The sequence below is a fragment of the Conger conger genome, chromosome 8 (genome assembly GCF_963514075.1).
Source record: "Conger conger chromosome 8, fConCon1.1, whole genome shotgun sequence".
Taxonomy (NCBI): domain Eukaryota; kingdom Metazoa; phylum Chordata; class Actinopteri; order Anguilliformes; family Congridae; genus Conger; species Conger conger.
In genome coordinates, this window is record NC_083767.1 from 59388021 (window position 1) to 59409413 (window position 21393).

General features: G+C 47.5%; 2 protein-coding genes across 4 annotated transcripts in view; both read right to left on the bottom strand.

Annotated features, from left to right (window-relative positions):
* Window positions 1–6635, bottom strand: part of si:dkey-9k7.3 (circularly permutated Ras protein 1) — a 30231-nt gene extending 23596 nt beyond the window's left edge. For both annotated transcript variants that reach the window (XM_061252344.1, XM_061252342.1), the window contains exons 1-4: window positions 6515–6635; window positions 4366–4420; window positions 2901–3020; window positions 808–906 (exon numbers count right to left, since the gene is read on the bottom strand). In XM_061252344.1, the coding sequence (XP_061108328.1) occupies window positions 808–906; window positions 2901–3020; window positions 4366–4420; window positions 6515–6619 (379 nt within the window). In that variant the 5' untranslated portion in view covers window positions 6620–6635. The remainder of the gene's footprint in view (window positions 1–807; window positions 907–2900; window positions 3021–4365; window positions 4421–6514) is intronic.
* A 1540-nt stretch (window positions 6636–8175) lies between these two features.
* Window positions 8176–19542, bottom strand: tkfc (triokinase/FMN cyclase). Of its 2 annotated transcripts, none has more exons than XM_061251757.1 (16): window positions 19392–19542; window positions 18517–18706; window positions 17632–17927; window positions 16443–16521; window positions 16261–16350; window positions 15882–15916; window positions 15701–15785; window positions 14910–14999; window positions 13604–13720; window positions 13082–13201; window positions 12277–12414; window positions 10602–10708; window positions 10038–10141; window positions 9505–9538; window positions 9328–9420; window positions 8176–9121 (listed from the first exon to the last, which is right to left on the bottom strand). In XM_061251757.1, the coding sequence occupies exons 1-16, from the start codon at window positions 19395–19397 to the stop codon at window positions 8963–8965; spliced, it is 1743 nt and encodes a 580-aa protein (XP_061107741.1). In that variant the 5' UTR covers window positions 19398–19542; the 3' UTR covers window positions 8176–8962. The 2 variants fall into 2 exon arrangements, with proteins under 2 accessions (XP_061107741.1, XP_061107742.1); XM_061251758.1 differs by lacking the exon at window positions 19392–19542 and adding an exon at window positions 18886–19337.
* Between the last annotated feature and the right edge of the window lie 1851 nt (window positions 19543–21393).

The window sequence follows — 21393 nt, forward strand, 5'->3', positions numbered from 1 at the left end:
ACAAAGAAGACGTAAATTACATACCACAGCAGATTAAATAATGATAGACGTTTGAGCAGTTGCCAAACGTGGGCGGCATTAACGTTAGAGCATTCCTTGGAAAATAAAAACGTCTTTGTTCGTGTGCTAGGGGAAGTTCTTTCTGGACCTCAGAAAAAAATTATGAAAAAAAAACCAAAAAAACAATGTAGCATAGATTGAATATCAGTATATGAGCGGAAATATATATATATTTTTTTAATTTGCTGTCAAATATGAAACATATGAAATATGAAAGTGAAACTAGTAGCTTGAAAGCTGGCCCTTGACATAAAACCACCAAGAGGGACCCTGAACGAAAACTAGCAGAATGCCTCACATTTTTCAGTTGCTATGGCAATGCAGTATTTCTACTGTTCTACCAAGTGATTTCATTACATTATGTGGACCAGGGCTGTTGTCAATGGTCAGGGTTTTGCAGGCTACAGGTGCCTCATTTTGGTGCATAACTCACTTTGGTGTCAGCCCAGAGGGGAGACACACAGGACCTCCCGCAGTATAATATCAGCGTAAACGGGAGGAAGCATTCAACCCAACCGATGCGTAGTCGGTATGGATGAAACAAGGTACATGACTGGGACCCACAAGGTCGGTGGTTTGATCCCCGGCGTAGCCACAATAAGATCTGCACAGCAGTTGGGCCCTTGAGGAAGGCCGTTAACCCCCCGCAGGGGAGGATTGTCTCCCGCTTGGTCTAATCAACTGTAAGTCGCTCTGGATAAGCGCGACTGGAGAATGCCGTTAATGTGATGTAATGAGTTCACTGACCTCGAGGCGGGATGGGGGGAGGCGTCGAGAGGGGGCGGGCCGTTTTTTTTTTTGACAAACTCTTGCGGGGGGGCAGCGGAGGCGGTACCAGCTGTGGGCCTGGGGGCAAAGGGAGAGAAACAGCACTGCACAACAGAACATTCAAACCCGAGAACCTTCCCATCCACTGCGCTATACAGTAGTGCCCTCAGCTGGTGAGAAACGGTGTTCTCCCAGCACCTTCAACAGAAAAATGTATGTGTGGAGGTGTGATGGGTTTTCTTCAAAACTGTGGATGCACTAGAAGCCCTATAGCCTGCATTTTTGAGTTGGAAAAGGCATGGCCCAGGTTTGAAAAACCTCTAAGTCAAAGTGAGCCATATTTTGTAGCAGTGGATTTACAAAGAAAGCCTACCTACTGGCTCAGGCAGTAAGAGCAGTCGTCTGGCAGTCGGAGGGTTGCCGGTTCGATCCCCCACCCAGGCTGTGTCGAAGTGTCCCTGAGCAAGACACTTATCAGCAAAAACGCTCCTGACGAGCTGGTTGGCGCCTTGCATGGCAGCCAATCGCCGTTGGTGTGTGAGTGTGTGCAGTTGTTCACCCATTCTGGTTTTCCCCCTCACACAGTTGGTACGGCAATAAACAGTTTTTTTCAAGCCCCCGCACTGAGGTGGAGCTACCCACATTAACTGAAACTCGACACAGCTCAGAGCCAGTGCCTGTTCCTCGCCGACGGAGAGGGGACCGCGAGAACTGAGAAAGGCCAATGGATGCAGTCGAGCGTGACGGACAGCAGTCGAACATATTTGTCGCTGCGAAGATGGAAGAGACATGGAGCATTATTCCTTAAACTGCTGCACGACGGCTCGTTCCGCGAGGGTCGTGTGTTCGTGCCTGCTCGTTCGCGGACGAGCCGCTGAATTTTGGGAGTGCTCGTTCTTTGACGTTTTATTAAACCAGAGCGGGCGACTACGCTTCACTAGCTCCCGACACTGAGCCTTTCAAATGCGGATGATTCATCAGTTCCTGTGAACGTCTCCTTCTGTTTCCGACAGCTCTAGTAGACCCCGAATGCTCGTGTGTTAAAGTTTGGTACTTTCTTTGGCCGTGCCTGCCCCTGATTGGCTGTGACAAAGGATCGCACGAAGAGCTGGACTAATGACATTGTCCAAATTGAGACTGATGTTGAAATTGTAATAGAAACAAAGTACAACCCTCTAATAAAAAATATACATATTCTACTTAATAGTAATTTCAAGGGGGGGAAATCACAAATCATTTAGCTTACCCAAGACCCACAGAAACACGTTTATTTAACAAACAAATGTTCAATGAGCAACTTTCAAAATAATATGAAACACACAATAATATGATTTTTTTGGGGGGGGGGATTTCCAAAACATATTTTCAATAGAATTGTGCCAAAACATCAGCATGGTTGGCTTCATTGAAATGATTAATGACAACCCTGAAAAAAGGAGGGAATCTCATATGTGAGAATTGAAATATATGAACAAGTGGTCTACAGGACGTGTTCTTAAGAGTCTGATTTGAGAAATACAGCACTGGACCAGAGGAGAGAAACACAGATTCCTTCTGTTTGGAGCAGCAGAATATGAAATGTGTGTACCCACACACCCACACACCCACACACCCACACACCCACACACCCACACACCCACACACCCACACACGTTTATCGACGCACTCCCTCGGTGGATTACAATAATTTCGGTTGTGAAGACTAAATCTGAAGAGTGGTAACTCAGTGAAAAGTCCCTTCCTATCATTGAAGAAGGCTCACTGACATATTGACTCAAATTTGGGTTCCAAACTATACAGTTGACGGACGATACTGTACCAAAACATTGTATAGCTGTACAAAAAATTCAAGCTCATTGCTTTTAATTGCCACAGCCAATGGCGTGGGGTGTGTGTGTGTGTGTGTGTGTGAATGTCAGCACGTTCGCAGAGAAGCGGATAAACAGTGTTGCGGTTTGAGGGTGCTTGTTGCTGCAGTTTCCCTCTTGACCTGTCGAAATGACCTGCTGTACCTTTAAAGTACCTTTAAATGACTTGAAGACTTGAAACCATGGCTAATTTCCACTGTTTACCTGGCCTCGGGATGACAGCGATCCGGTTGTCGTAGTCGTGGTCACAGACTGAGCGGGGCCTGCAGAGGGCGGTCTGGGTCGCCCCTCCACTCAGAGAACCGGAGAGAGTGGGGAGAGAAGCTAGAGGCAGAGAGAGAGAGAGAGAGAGAGAGAGAGAGGGGGGGGGAGAGAGAGAGAGAGAGAAGGGGAGGGAGAGAGAGAGAGAGAAAGAGAGAGGGGGAGGGAGAGAGAGGAGAGAGGGTGAGAGAGAGAGAGAGGGGGAGGGAGAGAGAGAGAGAAAGAAAGAGGGGGAGGGAGAGAGAGGAGAGAGGGTGAGAGAGAGAGAGGGGGAGGGAGAGAGAGAGAGAGAGAGGGAGGGAGAGAGAGAGAGAGAGAGGGAGGGAGAGGGGGGGAGAGAGAGAGAGAGAGAGAGAGGGAGGGAGAGAGAGAGAGAGAGAAGGGGAGGGAGAGAGAGAGAGGGGAGGGAGAGAGAGAGAGAGAGGGAGAGAGAGGGGGAGGGAGAGAGAGAGAGAGAGAGAGAGAGGATGAGAGAGAGAGGGGGAGGGAGAGAGAGGGAGAGAGAGGGAGAGAGAGGGTGAGAGAGAGAGAGAGAGAGAGATGGGGGGCGGGAGGCAGTGAATGCCGATATCATACGATAGCCAGCAGTGAATGCCGTCCAAACTCAACAGTTCAGATTGCACCATTTGTCAGCAAGCTGAGTGGGGTGTTGTAGGGCTCGAGGGAGCAGTTATAGCGTGTTGTCTCATTTGATAATGAAAAATAAATATATATATATATATATATATATATATATATATATATATATATATATATATATATAGAAAGAGGCACAGCCAATAGTATTAGTCCTTACACATCCCTCCTGATGAGAGTGGCTGACTATGGCGTTACATTACGTCATTTAGCTGACGCTTTTATCCAAAGCGACTTACAGTTGATTAGACTAAGCAAGAGACAATCCTCCCCTGGAGCAATGCAGGGTTAAGGGCCTTGCTCAAGGGCCCAATGTCTGTGTGGATTTTATTTTTTTATTTTTTTATTGAGGCTACATCGGGGATTGAACCACCGACCTTGCGGGTCCCACTACGCTACAGGCCGCCCTACGGCAGTGTGTGTGGGGCGGCCCGTAGCGTAGCGGTTATGGTAAATGACTGGGACCCGCAAGGTCGGTGGTTCAATCCCCGGTCTAGCCACGATAAGATCAGCACAGCCGTTGGGCCCTTGAGCAAGGCCCTTAACCCTGCATTGCTCCAGGGGAGGACCGTCTCCTGCTTAGTCTAATCAACTGTACGTCGCTCTGGATAAGAGCGTCTGCCAAATGCCAATAATATAATGTAATGTAATGTAATGTGTGGTGGTGAGGAGTGCGTGTGTGGCAGGCAGTGTGTGTGCGGCAGGCAGTGCGTGTGTGGCAGGCAGTGTGTGTGTGCGGCGACCGGGGATCAGAGAATCCCACACTTCTCACCTGCTGCTCTGTCCGGCAGCCAGTTGCACACCACGTGACTGCAGGCAAACTCCATCTGTCAGAGATGGATTCCACCCGAGAGGGGAAGAGGGTCAGAGAGAACAGAGAACAGAGACAGAAAATTCTCCCCCCCGCCACCTCAGTGTCCTCCACCGGTGACCTGTGACCAAAATCTGAAGCCTTGGCGTTAGCCTACTGGGCTATCTGTGCTGTTGTTTGTTTAATGTAACTTGATGCCCATTGGGGTTGGTTTGTTCTTACTCCCGTAAGCTAGTTTAATGTCCGATAGGGTAGTCGACAAGCTATCAATCGAATCTGCAGTTCCGTCCCCTTGTGCTTGCGCTTGCCTTTGCTTTTTTTGGACACATTTGTAGCTGTGAGATGCAGCTAAATGCGTGCCGTAGATTCACAGCTTTGAGACAGTACACAGAAATCTTTATTTTCATCTACACACATTAGTACTTTTCACATTGCTACTCTGTGCACATGCAAACCACAAAACATTCTGTTTTTACTTCTGATAACATTGCTCAACTCCCCCCCACCCCCCCCCCCCAAAAAAAACAAACAAAAAAAAACTGTATGCTGTATTACAGAAAACAGAATAATATTTGTGTGTCTACATGGATGTGCTCGCTGTCCAACTAGTAATGGATCTCTTTGACTGCCATGGTTCCCGGGGAGGATTTTAAGTAAACTGTGGTAAAACCTTAGTTTAGACATTATCCTGTGGTTAACAATAAATACATTTTAATTAATTCCATTAGTCTCCTGTCCTTCAAAAACAACCAACACATTCTTCAGAAAATGCAAATAATTATGCATCAGATGTTTATTTGGGAACTACGTGATAAAACTATTAGCGTGAACATTATCCTGTCGCGGGATTCCTGCCTTTTTATTTTAATACATTTTGTGAATATCCGGCTGGCGCCAGAACCTTTTCAACACAAGCCACAAGCCTCCCTCGAGATGGCACATTGCAATGAAATACAAAAACAATCACTGTTTCAGATGCTGCATTCATACATTATACTTACAATATAAGTCGCTGTGCATTTAATTTTCACAAGGGCATACCGAATGCCAACGACAGGCCAGTAACTGACCGAAAGATAAAAACTATGATTCCAATGCAGGGGCAACACAGAGGTATCACAGATGATTTTGGTAAGACAAAGGTTTGGCTGCAGATGATTTTGGTAAGACCAAGGTTTGGCTGCAGATGATTTTGGTAAGACAAAGGTTTGGCCGCAGATGATTTTGGTAAGACAAAGGTTTGGCTGCAGATGATTTTGGTAAGACAAAGGTTTGGCTGCAGATGATTTTGGTAAGACAAAGGTTTAGCCGTAGGTCCCTGTTCTTTTCTTCATAACTGCTTCCTTGACTTTCATTGACACAACTCTGCTCCTGATATTGACAAACACCAATAACAAACTCCAAAAGCAATCAAAATGGTATACTCTCTAGACACTCTTTTGCCGGCACTAAAGATGCAATTGAACATGCGTGACTAATCCAAAACGCAAGGGACGCCATTTGTCTCAACTCTTACGCTGCCTGAAACGGAGAGGCCATGCATAAAAAGTTCTGTAATTTCTGCATTTTTATCAAAGTTTATAAAAATGCCCTTAAATAAAAGCTGGGAATGTGCACCTTTTTAATTTTGGTACCTCCTCATCATCCAGTTTTTCTGGCTCCGGGACATAAAAAAAAAAAAAAAATTAAATGCTGAAAAAAGAAATCCTTCCGGTTTTGCGATGATTAATGACCTTCTACATCTACGCATCTCTATATCCAGATACACTACGCTATCTCTGACGAGGAATGATTAAAAACATGAGAGAAAAGAACAATACCCACCTCCTTTCCACATCATTATAAACACCAGAAAAAATAATAATAAATAATAATATAAGAGAAATTAAAGATGAAAATATTTTAGAATCACTCAGCCGTTCCAGTCACCTCCGGTTTTTTTCCGACTTCAGCAATTTGCCTAAACCTCACACTCTGCCGCACACTGGTCTCTTACCCCTGCCACACAGAGTGCAGACAGAGCCGTGAAGCGTGTACTGGCTTCATGATACATGACAGAATACTAATAAACTTGTTTAGAATAGTAGTACTTCACGGTCCGCAAAATTACCTGGTCAGGTGGTGGAGGAGCGAGTCTCTCTGTCAAACCTGCTGCCACAGAGCGTTGAGCCCGACTGCCTCGCACGGTTTTAAGTTCAGGGCAGGAAGTGAACATAGAGAAAAGTGAGAAATGAAAGTGTGTGTGTTTGTGTGGGTGTGAGGCAGGTGGGAGGACCTTTAAGAGGCCCTGAGTGTCTCGGTGACAGTCTGGCTCTGCCTTGCCCGCCCTTCGCACTGTGGACTTTGTCTTAGAAAGAAAAAGCTGCAGGGGCCGCAGGGCTCAAGGTTTTCATGACAAACAGAGAATCCAGAACACAAAGAACAACGCAGAACCTACCGAACAGAGAGGAGGACAGAACAGAAAGAGAGCATGAAAAAAAACAAACAAAAAAAAAAACTGCACACCGATTGGAATAGAAACATTCAATTACGAACCAAACAAGCAGAACTCAGAACCCACAAAATGGGATATATTTCACACAGAACCGAAAGGGCAGGCAGAAACACAGAACCCATAAACCAGTGGAACCAGAGCCGAGAAAGCAGACAAGAACACAGAGCCACTCAATGGCACAGATAAAACTCTTGTGGGGTGAAAGAAAACAAACTAACTGTGGCAGTGAAGGTGTAACACTTCACACTAACACAGTTAATCATCTGATTAGCAGCCGTTGAGCGTTTGGAAAAAAACACAAAAAAAAACACAAAAAAAAAAAACCAAAAAAAAAAACAACCCAAAAAAGGTTATTTTTGCTGACTTGAAAATAGTTTTATCATTTGATCAGAGAGGTCTTTGATGACACTGTAGAAGGGAAAATGTCAACTGCTAAAGCAGCCCACGCAACGCGACAAAAAGAGCGCTACAGATGTGTGAAAAGACACGCAGTAAAACTGGTCTTTAGCTGCGACTGCAGATGGGTACGCAAGGGTGGGCGTTGGAACTGGAAAAGATGTGGGCCCTTCAGAACGGATATGGGTCCTGTAGTTTACCTACGAGTCAGAGAAGCCATCAGTAGCCATCTCAGGAGGTAGCTTCAGCAGAGATTAACATGGAGCACACATTAACATTCACACATAACATTACGTTACATTAATGGCATTTGGCAGATGCTCTTATCCAGAGCGACATACAACAAAGTGCACACCCATAACCAGGGGTAAGTGCGCTGAAAGACCCTAGAGGGAAGTGCAATTTCAACTGCTACCTGCACACACCGTACTGAACATTGCAGTACTATATTTGCTCTCCATACCCATGGCCTGCCTAGGTCAACTTCACCCATGCCAACCTGCATACTGACACCTTACGTTTTACAACCATGGCCAGGGATATAGGATGGATCCATCAAGATATATACTGGAGACAGTTTCCACTTCTAAGCAGCAAACCTCCGGTAACCACTGGCACTTGCGAGCTCCTGGGGTAAGGTCAGTCTCGGGTGTCCTGGATGGAACGGCCGTTTCAATAATAACTAAAAAAATAAAGAACCACTGTATAGAACTTCAGGCACTATTCGTGTTCATGTGAGCGCACTCTTACAGCACCATGGGACCTTTGGGATATCCAATTCTGTGCGTTTGTCCAGTGCATCACAACTGGGAGACCCAATCAACAATACTGACTGGATAAAAAAACAAAAAACAAATACAAATAAAAATTGAGGCTGATAGTAACTTGCAGAAAATGATTTTATTCATTTAAAAAAACAATACTTTATTAGTGTTCAAATTTACATGGTAATTTCTATTTCTCCAGCATGACATTCATGACTGTGGACTGTGGCTAAAATGAAGAGCAGTCAGTGGCTGTTCAGGTCAGAATGAATCTGCACCAGCAATCTCACTCTGTTAAAATGCAAGGAATTTAATGACATGGCATACATATATTTAGAGGGCACCCTAACCAAGGCACAGTAAACAGATTTTGTTTGTATTCGTTTACACAGGGGTGCGTTCTCTGTATGGTCAATGAAGCACATCATGTTATGGCAGAGGTGTGCAATGAGGGCCACAATTGTTTCTGCTTTTCCTGCCCACTTCCTGCCTGAAGTACTTGGCCCTAACGTTTACACCAATGGACATTTTAGCTTTGATTTCCTGATAAGCCCGTGAATTACAAACAAACAGGCGTCCTTATATGAAACATGTTACTGTGATCTAGTGCATGCAGCCAAATAGCTCATTTAGCCAGGGTAACTGGTGGAAAGAAAAACCCGCAAACACACATTAGGAATGGCTGTGCCTGTCCATGTGTTATGGTTTAACAGCAGGCAGTCTTGGCTTGGAACCTGCAACCTCCTGTTATATAGTGCCACACTGTCCGCTGTTGAGTGTGCCTGCGTTTGATTGGTCCCCGTCCCGTCATCTGAGATCTGATCCACTGCGTTAGAGTGACGTTATTAGAGTGATGAATTGCTATCACTTGGTCTCAGCGGCAGGGCCGACTTCCTGCGCGCGTTCACTCGGCGTCTCCCAGGGCGACGAGCACTGACCTAAAGATCGTGGCGATAGCCACAGCGCCGGGGTCAGGCAGGGTCAGGCGCTCCGCGGCGATGTAGCTGGCCCTCCCCGCCTTCGCCGCGAGGTCACGCGTGGACTCCGCCCCCAGCTCGGCTCTCTGTCAGAGAGACCGGGACGAAGAGGACGAAGAGGATGAGGAGTGGCCAGGCGGCCGCAGGAACACGAGCGGGAGGAATTGGACAAAAAAACGACACCACAAGCTTCTCGATACATGACATAAATTGTGTCCGTCTCACTCTGAATGCCATTACGCCAAAATAACAACGAAAATAACTGCCTTCAGAAAAGCGCATCGTGCTGTACCTCCACTGCCTTCTGCAGTGCTGCCATCCCGCCAGCAGAGGGCACCGAAGAAAGTTTCCTCAGTTCTTCTGAAGCTGGGCACAAGGCATCAAGCTGTGAAGTTCAGAGACACAGGTTAGACACTGGTCTGACTGCGGTGGAGTATGGAGACAGGGAGGGAGAAGGGAACTGCCTTACCATGGTCCTGTCCCCTGGGTCTGCCCCCCCGTACCTGCAGAGACAGGCAGACACCAATGCATCGGATTAAGTGCTAGCGCCCTCCAGTGGTTATCGAGACAATATCCAACAATCTGTCTCCGGAAAACAATAAAACTCCTCCTTCACCTCAAAGCCCATTTCCATAATAGATTTCCCAGGCATGTTGCAGCACACTCAGTACATCATAAGTGTTACAGTAGACACAAATGTGCATGCTAAAGCTACCAGTGGATTATGAATTTTGATGTTCAGCTCCAAGCTCTACTTTGAAGGGAAGAGAACTATCAAACTAGCAAACTAGCAAAGTATCAAACTGTCAAACTAGCAAACTATCAAACTATCAAACTATCAAACAAGCAAACAAGCAAACAAGCAAACAAGCAAACTAGCAAACTAGCAAACTATCAAACTAGCAAACTATCAAACTATCAAACTATCAAACTATCAAACGAGCAAACTATCAAACTATCAAACTATCAAACGAGCAAACTATCAAACGAGCACGCCCTCACCGGCGCATGGCCTCTGTCCCAGCATGCACTGCTTCAGCCCAGGCAGCGAGGTCATCACGGCCCAGCAGGAGTGGGCTAGCAGCCGTCAGGAACAGACTGTACAGCTGCACAATAAAAACCAATGGTAGGGTGTTTAAAAAGGACAGCAATAAGAAACAGACCAGTCACAGGGATATTATCATCACATGTACAATCCAGAACCTGGTATCTGGTGTAGCAAGGACAATACCAATAACAGACAAACAAACAAATTAACTCTAAGGCTTCAGACATAACATAAACCTGAAGCAGATGTCAAATATGCAGACACTCATCTTCCCAGAGGTACTCAGACACTTTAAGAGCCAGTTTAAGCAGAGTCCTGCACTAAATTGAGGACTGTACGGGGAATCTCTGTTCAAAATAGAATGTAATCTCGGACTAGACTTAATCCGTGTCTGCGAAACTGGCCTCGAGAGTGCCAGAACACGTCCCTCTGCCACAAAAGCTCAAACGGACATACGGTACATGATGCTCAGTCTGAAAGCATGAAAATATTCTCCAGTAAAAGAATGGGCAACTCACCGCCCCCGAAGACCCGCCCATACGCTCTTGCACCAATCCTGCCAGGGTACTCAGCAGCTGCCCGGGGCAACCAGGGACCACGTGACTGCTGAGCCACTCCTTAATGGCTGTCAACAGAAGGGAAATGAATATGAATAAAAGTCAGCTGAGAAACGACAAGGCTTCTGCTCGTTATTGCGCTCGCTCATTACATTATTGGCATTTGGCTGACGCTCTCATCCAGAGCGACGTACTGTTGATTAGACTAAGCAGGAGACAATCCTCCCCTGGAGCAATGCAGGGTTAAGGGCCTTGCTCAAGGGCCCAACGGCTGTGCGGATCTTATTGTGGCTACACCTTATTGTGGATTAGAACCACCGACCTTGCGTGACCCAGTCACGTACCTTAACCACTACGCTACAGGCCGCCCTACATGTCGCGTGTGCATGTCGCGTGTGCATGTCGTGTGTCGCGTGTGCATGTTGCGTGTGCATGTTGCGTGTGCATGTTGCGTGTGCATGTCGCGTGTGCATGTCGTGTGTTGCGTGTGCATGTCGCGTGTGCATGTCGTGTGTGCATGTTGCGTGTGCATGTCGTGTGTTGCGTGTGCATGTCGCGTGTCCATGTTGCGTGTGCATGTTGCGTGTGCATGTCGTGTGTCGCGTGTGCATGTTGCGTGTGCATGTCGTGTGTCACGTGTGCATGTCGCGTGTGCATGTCGTGTGTGCATGTCGCGTGTGCATGTCGTGTGTCGCGTGTGCATGTCGCGTGTGCATGTCGCGTGTCGCGTGTGCATGTCGCGTGTGCATGTCGTGTGTCGCGTGTACATGTCGCGTGTCGCGTGTGCATGTTGCGTGTGCATGTCGTGTGTGCATGTCGTGTGTGCATGTCGTGTGTCGCGTGTGCATGTCGCGTGTCGCGTGTGCATGTTGCGTGTGCATGTCGTGTGTCGCGTGTGCATGTTGCGTGTGCATGTCGTGTGTCGCGTGTACATGTCGTGTGTCGCGTGTGCATGTCGTGTGTCGCGTGTGCATGTCGCGTGTGCATGTCGTGTGTCGCGTGTGCATGTTGCGTGTGCATGTCGTGTGTCGCGTGTGCATGTTGCGAGTGCATGTCGCGTGTGCATGTTGCGTGTGCATGTCGCGTGTGCATGTTGCGTGTGCATGTTGCGTGTGCATGTCGTGTGTCGCGTGTGCATGTCGTGTGTCGCGTGTGCATGTCGCGTGTGCATGTCGTGTGTCGCGTGTGCATGTTGCGTGTGCATGTCGCGTGTGCATGTTGCGTGTGCATGTCGTGTGTCGCGTGTGCATGTCGTGTGTCACGTGTGCATGTCGCGTGTGCATGTCGTGTCGCGTGTGCATGTTGCGTGTCACGTGTGCATGTCGCGTGTGCATGTCGTGTGTCGCGTGTGCATGTCGCGTGTCACGTGTGCATGTCGCGTGTGCGTGTCGCGTGTGCTTGTCGCGTGTGCATGTCGCGTGTGCATGTCGTGTGTCGCGTGTGCATGTCGCGTGTGCGTGTCGCGTGTGCTTGTCGCGTGTGCGTGTCGCGTGTGCATGTCGTGTGTCGCGTGTCGCGTGTGCATGTCGTGTGTGCATGTTGCGTGTGCGTGTCGCGTGTGCATGTCGTGTGTGCATGTTGCGTGTGCGTGTCGCGTGTGCTTGTCGCGTGTGCATGTCGCGTGTGCGTGACTTGCCATGAGCGGCAACAGCGTGAGTGCTCCCGCAGTCTCCGTCCCCCGCCGCACGGTCCAGAGCATTCAGTTCCTCCTGGCGGCGCAGGAGGTCAGCGCACACCTTCTCCAGAACCTTCCGCAGCACGTCACTAAGGGGACCTTTGTCGGTGAGAGGATTCAAACAGAGGTGACACTCACCAACACATACATCATGTCACACTGTCACGCTAGTCACACTGTCACGCTAGTCAAAAGACAACCACCACTGAAAACATCCACAGGGCTACTGCAGCTACAACCACAACGCAATTCTTACTAAAACCACAAATTACATTAAGCAAGCTGCGCAAAATCACCCCAACAAGAGACACCATCAACATACAGCAAGAATATTTAGCAAGCCACTCAATCTATAACCACGCAAGGCAATCCAAAGTTATCACATCACTATAATTCCACTTAATTAGAGTCAAGATTACGTACTAGCAATGGTTCTGGGACCACTCATCGGAGAAGCCCTGCTCAACTAATCTAATCCGGGACTCTTATTGGTCCAGAGCTAACAATATTTGGCACAGGAAACTTTGACTTCTGAGCGATGGCAATGAAGCACACCAAGCTTTAAGAGGTTCTACATAGGTGCAAGTTGTCAATCTATGGACATTAAACTGTATGAAATTATTACTACACTACATTGTCATTACACTGACGGTCACTGCTGGTTGTGGATCGTTCCAACACCTCAACTCTTAATGCTGAAACTCTTAAAACTCTTGAACTCTTAAACAGCTTGAATAGTGCATAAAAGTAAGTAAGCAAAGTTCACCTTCTTGTTTTGTGGATTCCACGGGCACAGATGTTTTTTCCGGTGGTTTTTTACTGCACTTTCTCCCACTCAGATCAGTGCCACTGAGGTTAGGCCAGGCAGGGGCAGTGGTTTTCACATCTAGAGAGAAAAAGAGAGAGACAGACAGAGGGGGGGAGAGAGAGAGAGAGAGAGAGAGAGAGAGAGAGAGAGAGAGAGAGGGGGAGGGGGAGAGAGACAGAAAGGGGGAGAAAGAGAGAGAGGGGGGGCGGAAAGAGACAGAAAGAGGGGGAGAGAGAGAGAAACAAACAGAGGGGGAGAGAGAGACAGAAAGGGGGAGGGAGAGAGGGAGAGAGAGAGAAAGAGAGAGAGAGATATGAACTTCTACCCAGTGGGGACGTTTCAGGAGGCCTGTGTTTCAGCACAGCCGGCAGGTTGGTTGTTTGCAGCAGACAAACCAACAAACAAAGGGATGTTCACGTGAAACGCCTAACCCTCGAACCCCCCCCGCTGGGGTGCGACGAGGCGGAAGCTGGGACTCACCGAAAAGCCTGAGCCTCTCCTCGTCCGCCTGCATCAGGGTGAGAGAAACGCCGGCCATCTCCAGCGACGTCATGAAGGACCCCGACATCACCCGCACCACGCGCACGCCCCGCCCCTCTGCAACCACGGCAACAGTTGCTACCGTCACACATTTGTCATTCGTGAAAAACCACCAAAAAAATGTTTTAACTGCTCGCAGACGTACCGCGCAAGCCTCTCTGAATTAACGAATTAATTAAAATGCACCTGCTTTATCGTTATGTTGCGTAATGTTCATGGGTACGTTGTAAATTGTATACAGTACACGCCCAGAAGACAAAAAAAAAAGCAGAAAATGCTACAACAGAACAGAAAGGTTGGCCTTAGAATGGATCGGCTTGCAAGATGTCATCAGAACTCATTATTTCACACACCTATGCTTCCCCATAGACATGCATGTTCCAATAGACACTCTATGTGCTGCCCAGTTCACAACTGAAACTGGCCAGGAATGGTTTCAAAAGGTTAACATGCGATAGCCACACATTGAAACAAAACAATGTTCTCAATCTTAAACACTGCTTACCTAACGTTAGCTAAATATAGATGTTGGTTTGACATGAGTAGCAGTCGATACTGCATTTATATAGCACTTTTATCCAAAGCACTTTGCAATTAATACCTCTCATTCACCCACACACAAACTGCGATATGCTGCAATGCCCTCCTTGGGTGTTATTGGGGATCGAACTGGCAACCTTCCGACTACTAGCGATAATCCAAAGCGCTTCTACCGACAGTACAGCGTCTATTATGAAATTACTACTTTTGTTTCAGTGTGCCTCATGCTCACATTCTGAGCCCTTTCTCAATTGCTTAGCCTATTGTTCTAGCCTCGCCCACTTAAATGTGCGATGTAGGCCAATACACATTACACGTCATTTGGCTGACACTTTCATCCAAAGCGACTTACAGTTGATTTTAGACTAAGCAGGAGACAAACCTCCCCTGGAGCAATGCAGAGTTAAGGGCCTTGCTTAAGGGCCCAGCGGCTGTGCGGATCTTATTGTGGCAACACTGGGGACCAATCTTACGCGTCCCAGTCATGTACCTTAACCACTACGCTACAGGCCGCCCCACCCATACACCGATCCATTCTGAGGCCGATGACAGAAGAAAGTCAAGAAAAAAAATCGCTATCTTTTTTCTATGCTAGCACATGAAACCCAATCATACACTGTGGTCAATTGGACAGCTGCAAATGTGCTGCACAGATCAAACATCAGGAATACAGGAAACAAGGAGAGAGGTCAGAGGTCACTCGTACCCAGGCAGCTGATGGCAGACCTGGTGACCACAGCCATCTCCAGACAGGACAGGGCTCCCAGGTTATTCACACAGAGGACCACACTGTCACCTGCAACAGAGCAATGGTCAAACACAAACTATAACAACCATGCACAGCCTCATAGACAGGTAAGTAGAGGGTGTGCACTTGTGACAATTTGCCCCAGCTATTTTTCAACAAAGAAAAACACAACCAAGTCATTGTGAATACATTTATTTTATTTTTTCATTTAAAATAGAAAACCGAAAATATAACTTCATCAAAAGACCCGCAGGGCCAAATCTAGGAGGTGCTTTTTCACCCCAAGCACAATCACTGGTATCCCGTAACCTCTGTAACCCGAAGCCATTGAGACAACTTGCCCCAAACTGACATGTGTGTTATTTACGGCAAACAATGTCAGCTTAACATAGCAACTAAAGCATCAAAAAATATAATTTCGAACATTCCTGCCAGTCCCTCTCACTTAGCCGTGTGAGAACTTACCCCACTCTCCCCAACATATCATTTGTATGATAGTCGATATCCCTCCATTTTTAGACTGTATCAACACAAGGTTACATGCAGATTTAAATACCCAGATGGCGATTACTCTGCACTTTCTTTCTTCCCCATGATAGGAATGTGTTGAGGAACACTGGCAGACTAGTTGTCCACAGTATAGTATGAGAAGCTGAAGAATCTTTTTTCTGTACAAATCATACTGAAATGAGAAAATTAGTAAGCAATAAAAATCACATATAACCATCAATGCATCCCAGAAGACCTACCAGATTTCAGCGAAAAATGTGATTGGCTGGAGGGGTCGGTCATGTGATCTAACATGGTCTTCACCACCTCATCAGCAGTGGCTACCTACAAGTCAATCCATGAAAATATCAGCCACACAGCACCCTGCCAGTGACCAGAGTATGTCAAGAAAATGGCAGTACTCTAAACCCACACACTGACCTTTGACCTCTTGATGCCTGGTTCCCCATGGATTCCTTTGGGAAAGACAGAGACAGACATGCTTAAGAGACCAGAGAACAGCTCTATGAAATGAGAGAGCATTGAGCTCACTCACTGACTCAGTGACTCACTTATTCATCCACCAGCTCACTCACTGACTCAGTGACTCACTTATTCATCCACCAGCTCACTCACTGACTCAGTGACTCACTTATTCATCCACCAGCTCACTCACTGACTCAGTGACTCACTAACCCCATCCGAACCAACTGAAATTGACTCACTCTCTCAACCCATTAACTCACTCACTGACTCAGTGACTCACTCGGCCGTCCACTCGTGCAAACAGACTCTCCCACTGACTCACTCGCTCACTCACCCAGACCGAGCTCCATCTCTCCCGGGGGAAGCTGAAAGGAGGGCAGGCAGCCGGGCACACTGCAGGGAGACAGACTCACCCCCAGCGTACCTGCAAGAACCGCAGTGGGCAGCCGTCGGCATTCACGCGTAATAACGGTCCACTAAAGCTGTCACGGCAACGGCCGCGTGCGTCACTCTCACCGATGCCCTTGGCTGCTTCCGTCACCTCCGCGACAATCTCCTTCAAGGGTCGCCCTTCTTCAGCCATGGCTCCAGCCAACTGGGACAGGACAGAGACGCCATCACGTTCAGTAGCCCACTGGCTCAGTTGGTCAAGCGTTGCACTAACAACGCCACGGTTGTGGGTTCAACCACAGGCAAGTACTAAAAAAAAATGTATGCCTCATATACTCGTACGTGGCTTTGGACAACAGCAGCATATCCGTTGGGTTTCCGTAACTTTGGTGAAGCACAGCACTAATACCGGTGTAGTCAAAATGAAAAAATGAGATTGCAGCCACATTTACAAATGGTAAAACCCAGAATTACAGCGTAAACTGGTTGCGAATCTCAATTTGGCCAAAGGCAAGATCTAAAAGATCTAAAAGACTCACCCTGAATAACTTCAACAAGGCATGTCTCTGCCTCTGCCTCTGCCTCTGCCCGTGTGTGTCTCTGTGTCTCTCTCTGCAATTGAAATTGTACTTCCCTCGAGGGTCTTTCAGCGCACTTAGCCCTGGTTATGGGTATGCACTTTGCACTCTGTTGTACGTCGCTCTGGATAAGAGCGTCTGCCAAAAGCCATTAATGTAATGTAATGTAATGTCTCTCTGCATGTCTCTGCGTCTGTCTCTGCGTCTGTCTCTGCGTCTCTGTCTGTGCGTGTCTCTGTGTCTCTCTCTGTCTCTATCTCTGTGTCTCTCTGCATCTCTGTCTCTGTCTGTGTGTGTCTCTGTGTCTCTCTGCCTCTGCACAGTGAGGTGCCTCGGTGCCGTACCTTATGAACCAGCACAGTGAGGTGCCTCGGTGCCGTACCTTATGAACCAGCACAGTGAGGTGCCTCGGTGCCGTACCTTATGAACCAGCACAGTGAGGTGCCTCGGTGCCGTACCTTATGAACCAGCACAGTGAGGTGCCTCAGTGCCTTATGAACCAGCACAGTGAGGTGCCTCGGTGCCTTATGAACCAGCACAGTGAGGTGCCTCGGTGCCGTACCTTATGAACCAGCACAGTGAGGTGCCTCAGTGCCTTATGAACCAGCACAGTGAGGTGCCTCGGTGCCGTACCTTATGAACCAGCACAGTGAGGTGCCTCGGTGCCTTATGAACCAGCACAGTGAGGTGCCTCGGTGCCTTATGAACCAGCACAGTGAGGTGCCTCGGTGCCGTACCTTATGAACCAGCACGGTGCCACACAAGCCGCGCCGGCCGGCCTTGCCGGGCTGAGCGAAGGCGCAGTCGTCCGCGACGATCACCATGGCGACGGGGACCCCGCGGGCGCGCGCCTGCTCCAGCGCCAGGCCGAAGTTGAGCCGGTCGCCGGTGTAGTTCTTCACAATCAGCAGCACCCCGGCGGTGGCGCCGCCCTGCCACAGAGCCAAGATGGCGGCCAGCACGCTGCTCGGCGGCGGGGAGGCAAACACGGCCCCCGCCACGGCCCCCGACAGCATTCCGGCCCCCACGTAGCCTGAGCAGCGACAGAACAGGTATGGAAAAAAAAAAAAAACCCAAAACCCCACATAATCTTAAGAGTGCAGGGAGCCGTGTGTGTGTGTGTGTGTGTGTGTGTGTGTGTGTGCGTGCGTGCGTGCGTGTGGCGTAGTAGTTAATTTACATGACTGAGATGCGCACGGTCAGTGGTTCAATCCCCGGTGTAGCCACACAACATTACATTACATTATTGGCAGACGCTCTCATCCAGAGCAACGTACAGTTGATTAGACTAAGCAGGAGCAGTGCAGGGTTACGGGCCTTGCTCAAGGGCCCAACGGCTGTGCGGATCTTATTGTGCACAGCCGGGATTAGAACCACTGACCTTGGTGTCCCAGTCATTTACCTTAACCACTACGCTACAGGCCACAAAGAGGCCCTTAACCCTGCATTGCTCCGGGGGAGGACTGTCTCCTGCTTAGTCTAATCAACTGTACGACACTCTGAATAAGAGTGTCTGCCAAATGCCAATAATGTAATGTAATGAAATGTAATGAAATGTAGTGTGATGTAGTGTGATGTGATGTAATATTGTGTAATGCAATTTAATGTAATGTGTGTTTTACCTGCATGTGCTGGCTCGTGGCCCGACCCTCCCCCTGACAGCAGGGCGACGCGGCCTTTGAGCGCGCCCAGGTCAGAGCGGACCACCACTCTGTGTCCCTCCAGCTGCACCAGCCCTGCGTTGCCGGCGACAATTCCTGACAGCGCCTCGTCCACACAGCGCGCCACAGAGTTCAACAGCTTCCTCTGCGCCTGAAAATCAACCCGCAAAGCTGCTGATCAATAAGCCCTGCACACAAAATCCCAACAAATAATGATCTATATAAGCAAGGCAATGCAAAAAACAAAACAAAAAAACGCACACCCAGTGTTAGCTTTAGGAGAACATCAGAGGGCCTTTAGCAATAACTAGCTTCCCCTACAAATCGTACCTTGCACCATAGCGTGGGGACAGTATGGATAGTTGGCAACACTGCAGAAACGTGTTTGTTCACGCGCTAAACTGAACACTGTTCCGAGGGCACGTATCATGCAGGCATACGCACGTAAACTGTAAATCTGTCTGTGTTTTATGCCCATCTACCGACTATGACGGGTCACAATGTCTTTCCAGACCCCTCAATCTCACTTCAATTCATGCATGGGAAAAGAGTGAAGGCCCGGAATCTTTGTAATAACTTGCGACGGAATTTAATAATGTCGTGTTTGTTATTCGGCAGTGTGTTACAGCAAGTGGACAATAATTAACCTGCCAGAATAGCAAGCTAATTTACACTTACACTTCCGAGTAACGTTTTTATTAGAATCAAACAAGTTCGTGTATAAATCTAAAGCTGCCCCACCAAAATCACGCATAAACATTACAGCGATATTTAGTGGTGACAATTATACGTCAAGCCGCAATCTAGGTCCTGCGCGGTGACTAAACATAACGTACCTCCATGTTTCGCTCTCAGCTTTCTGTGCCCGCCCCGCCACGCACCGTGCACGCAGAGTCGCACACTCGCAGCGCTCCTGAGCTGACTCCACCCCTGTCACGGCTGTAGGCAAAACGCGGATTTTTTTAGGCGAGGGGCGGAATGCGCACAATGATCCCTGCGCGAGGTAATGCAGGGCGACAGGAGAATGGATTTCCGCTGCTCCAGTTCTGTGGCTTAAAAACCACCGATTTGCCAGCGGTCACTCACTTGAAAAGTAAATAAATAAATTGGCCGGTTCAAGTTGAATGGATGAAGCTAAGTCACAGAACGAAATACTGTGGACAACAGTTCGAGATAGTAGTTGGCTCAACTCTGGGACAGAACGTGCCTATTGTCCTTGCTGCCCGAAAGACATGTTGCTCAAGCAACGGTAACAAAAAGGGAGATATCCAATGCTAACATTTTTCCAGTTAGATAACAGCTCACTGACTCGTAGCTAGCAATCTTACGTTGTGCAACTGCATCCACTTGATCAACCTAGCTACTGTATGTCTGCACGTATTCATAGGAGACTTTTTAGAAGCATTTGCTGTTGGCCTTTGAGTAATTTAGCTTATTATGTTGAAATCGTACAACTGCAACATCATGTGTAACAATATGAAATGGGCTCGTGTTTAAAGGCATAATATGCTGGATCTTTTAGCCTTGCTGTGGCGCCTGTATCGCAAAGCAGGGGCCTGTTCCACAAATTAAAAAACAGGCGCCCCCAAATCTGGAACATGAACCAAAGTAAAAAGAGCTGTACCGGCTTTTAATCTGTGCAGTTATCCAGTCATCCTGCTTTGTGGGTTTTACGCAGTGCAGTTATCCAGCTAACTCAGTAATCCTGCTTTGTGGGTTTTACTCAGTGCAGTTATCCGGCTAACTCAGTCATCCTGCTTTGTGGGTTTTACTCAGTGCATTATCCAGCTAATTTAGTAATCCTGCTTTGTGCAGTTATCCGGCTAACTCAGTAATCCTGCTTTTATGGGTTTTACTCAGTGCAGTTATCCAGCTAATTTAGTAATCCTGCTTTGTGCAGTTATCCGGCTAACTCAGTAATCCTGCTTTGTGGGTTTTACTCAGTGCAATTATCCTGCGAACTCAGTAATCATCCTTTGTGCAGCTATCCAGCTAACTCAGTAATCCTGATTTGTGGGTTTTACTCAGTGCAGTTATCCAGCTAAATCAGTGATCCTGCTTTGTGTGTTTTACTCAGTGCAGTTATCCAGCTAACTCAGTAATCCTACTTTCTGCAGCTATCCGGCTAACTCAGTAATCCTGATTTGTACATTTTTGGCGCATAGATTACCATCAAATAAATTCATTAAATCAGGGTGAACTGCATGAAAATCGTGAAATCTTTTTGCAGCCTTTTATTGCATCATTTTAAGCATATTACAACAAAAGAGCAACATCAACGTCCACAGAGGTACAAGAACAAACATGGATACAACAAAAATATTAAATATGAAATAAATAAAAATATGTGGTATATAGAATAAGGGGATTTAAAAGCAATGGGAGATGTTGACTGAATTCAAATGTGCTGTCATGTATTGGCCAGCATTCAAAAGATGATTGAAAAAAGAATTACTGCATCTGAACTACTGCAAGCAATGGTTTCCATTTGTGGTAGATTTGAAATGACTAAATTGCACATACAAGTGATAGGGAGGCACATATACATTCTACATTCATTACACACAGGTACCTCTTATACAAGGCACTGAACAGTTCTACTATAGGCACATTTACTGTGAGCAGAGACAGTGAACAAACAGTCCTATAAATACTGTCCTGCTTTCTACCAGGTACATTAAAAAAATTAAAGTGAATTAAATTGAAATACAGTGAAATTGGCTGACCATTTTTGGGATAGACCAACCACTGTGGCCAGTAGATGAAAAAAGTTAGCTTCATGCAGTTGGTTACCCTGTCTGTTCCAGGTTCAGGCAGGGGCACACTTGACTAGGTGGC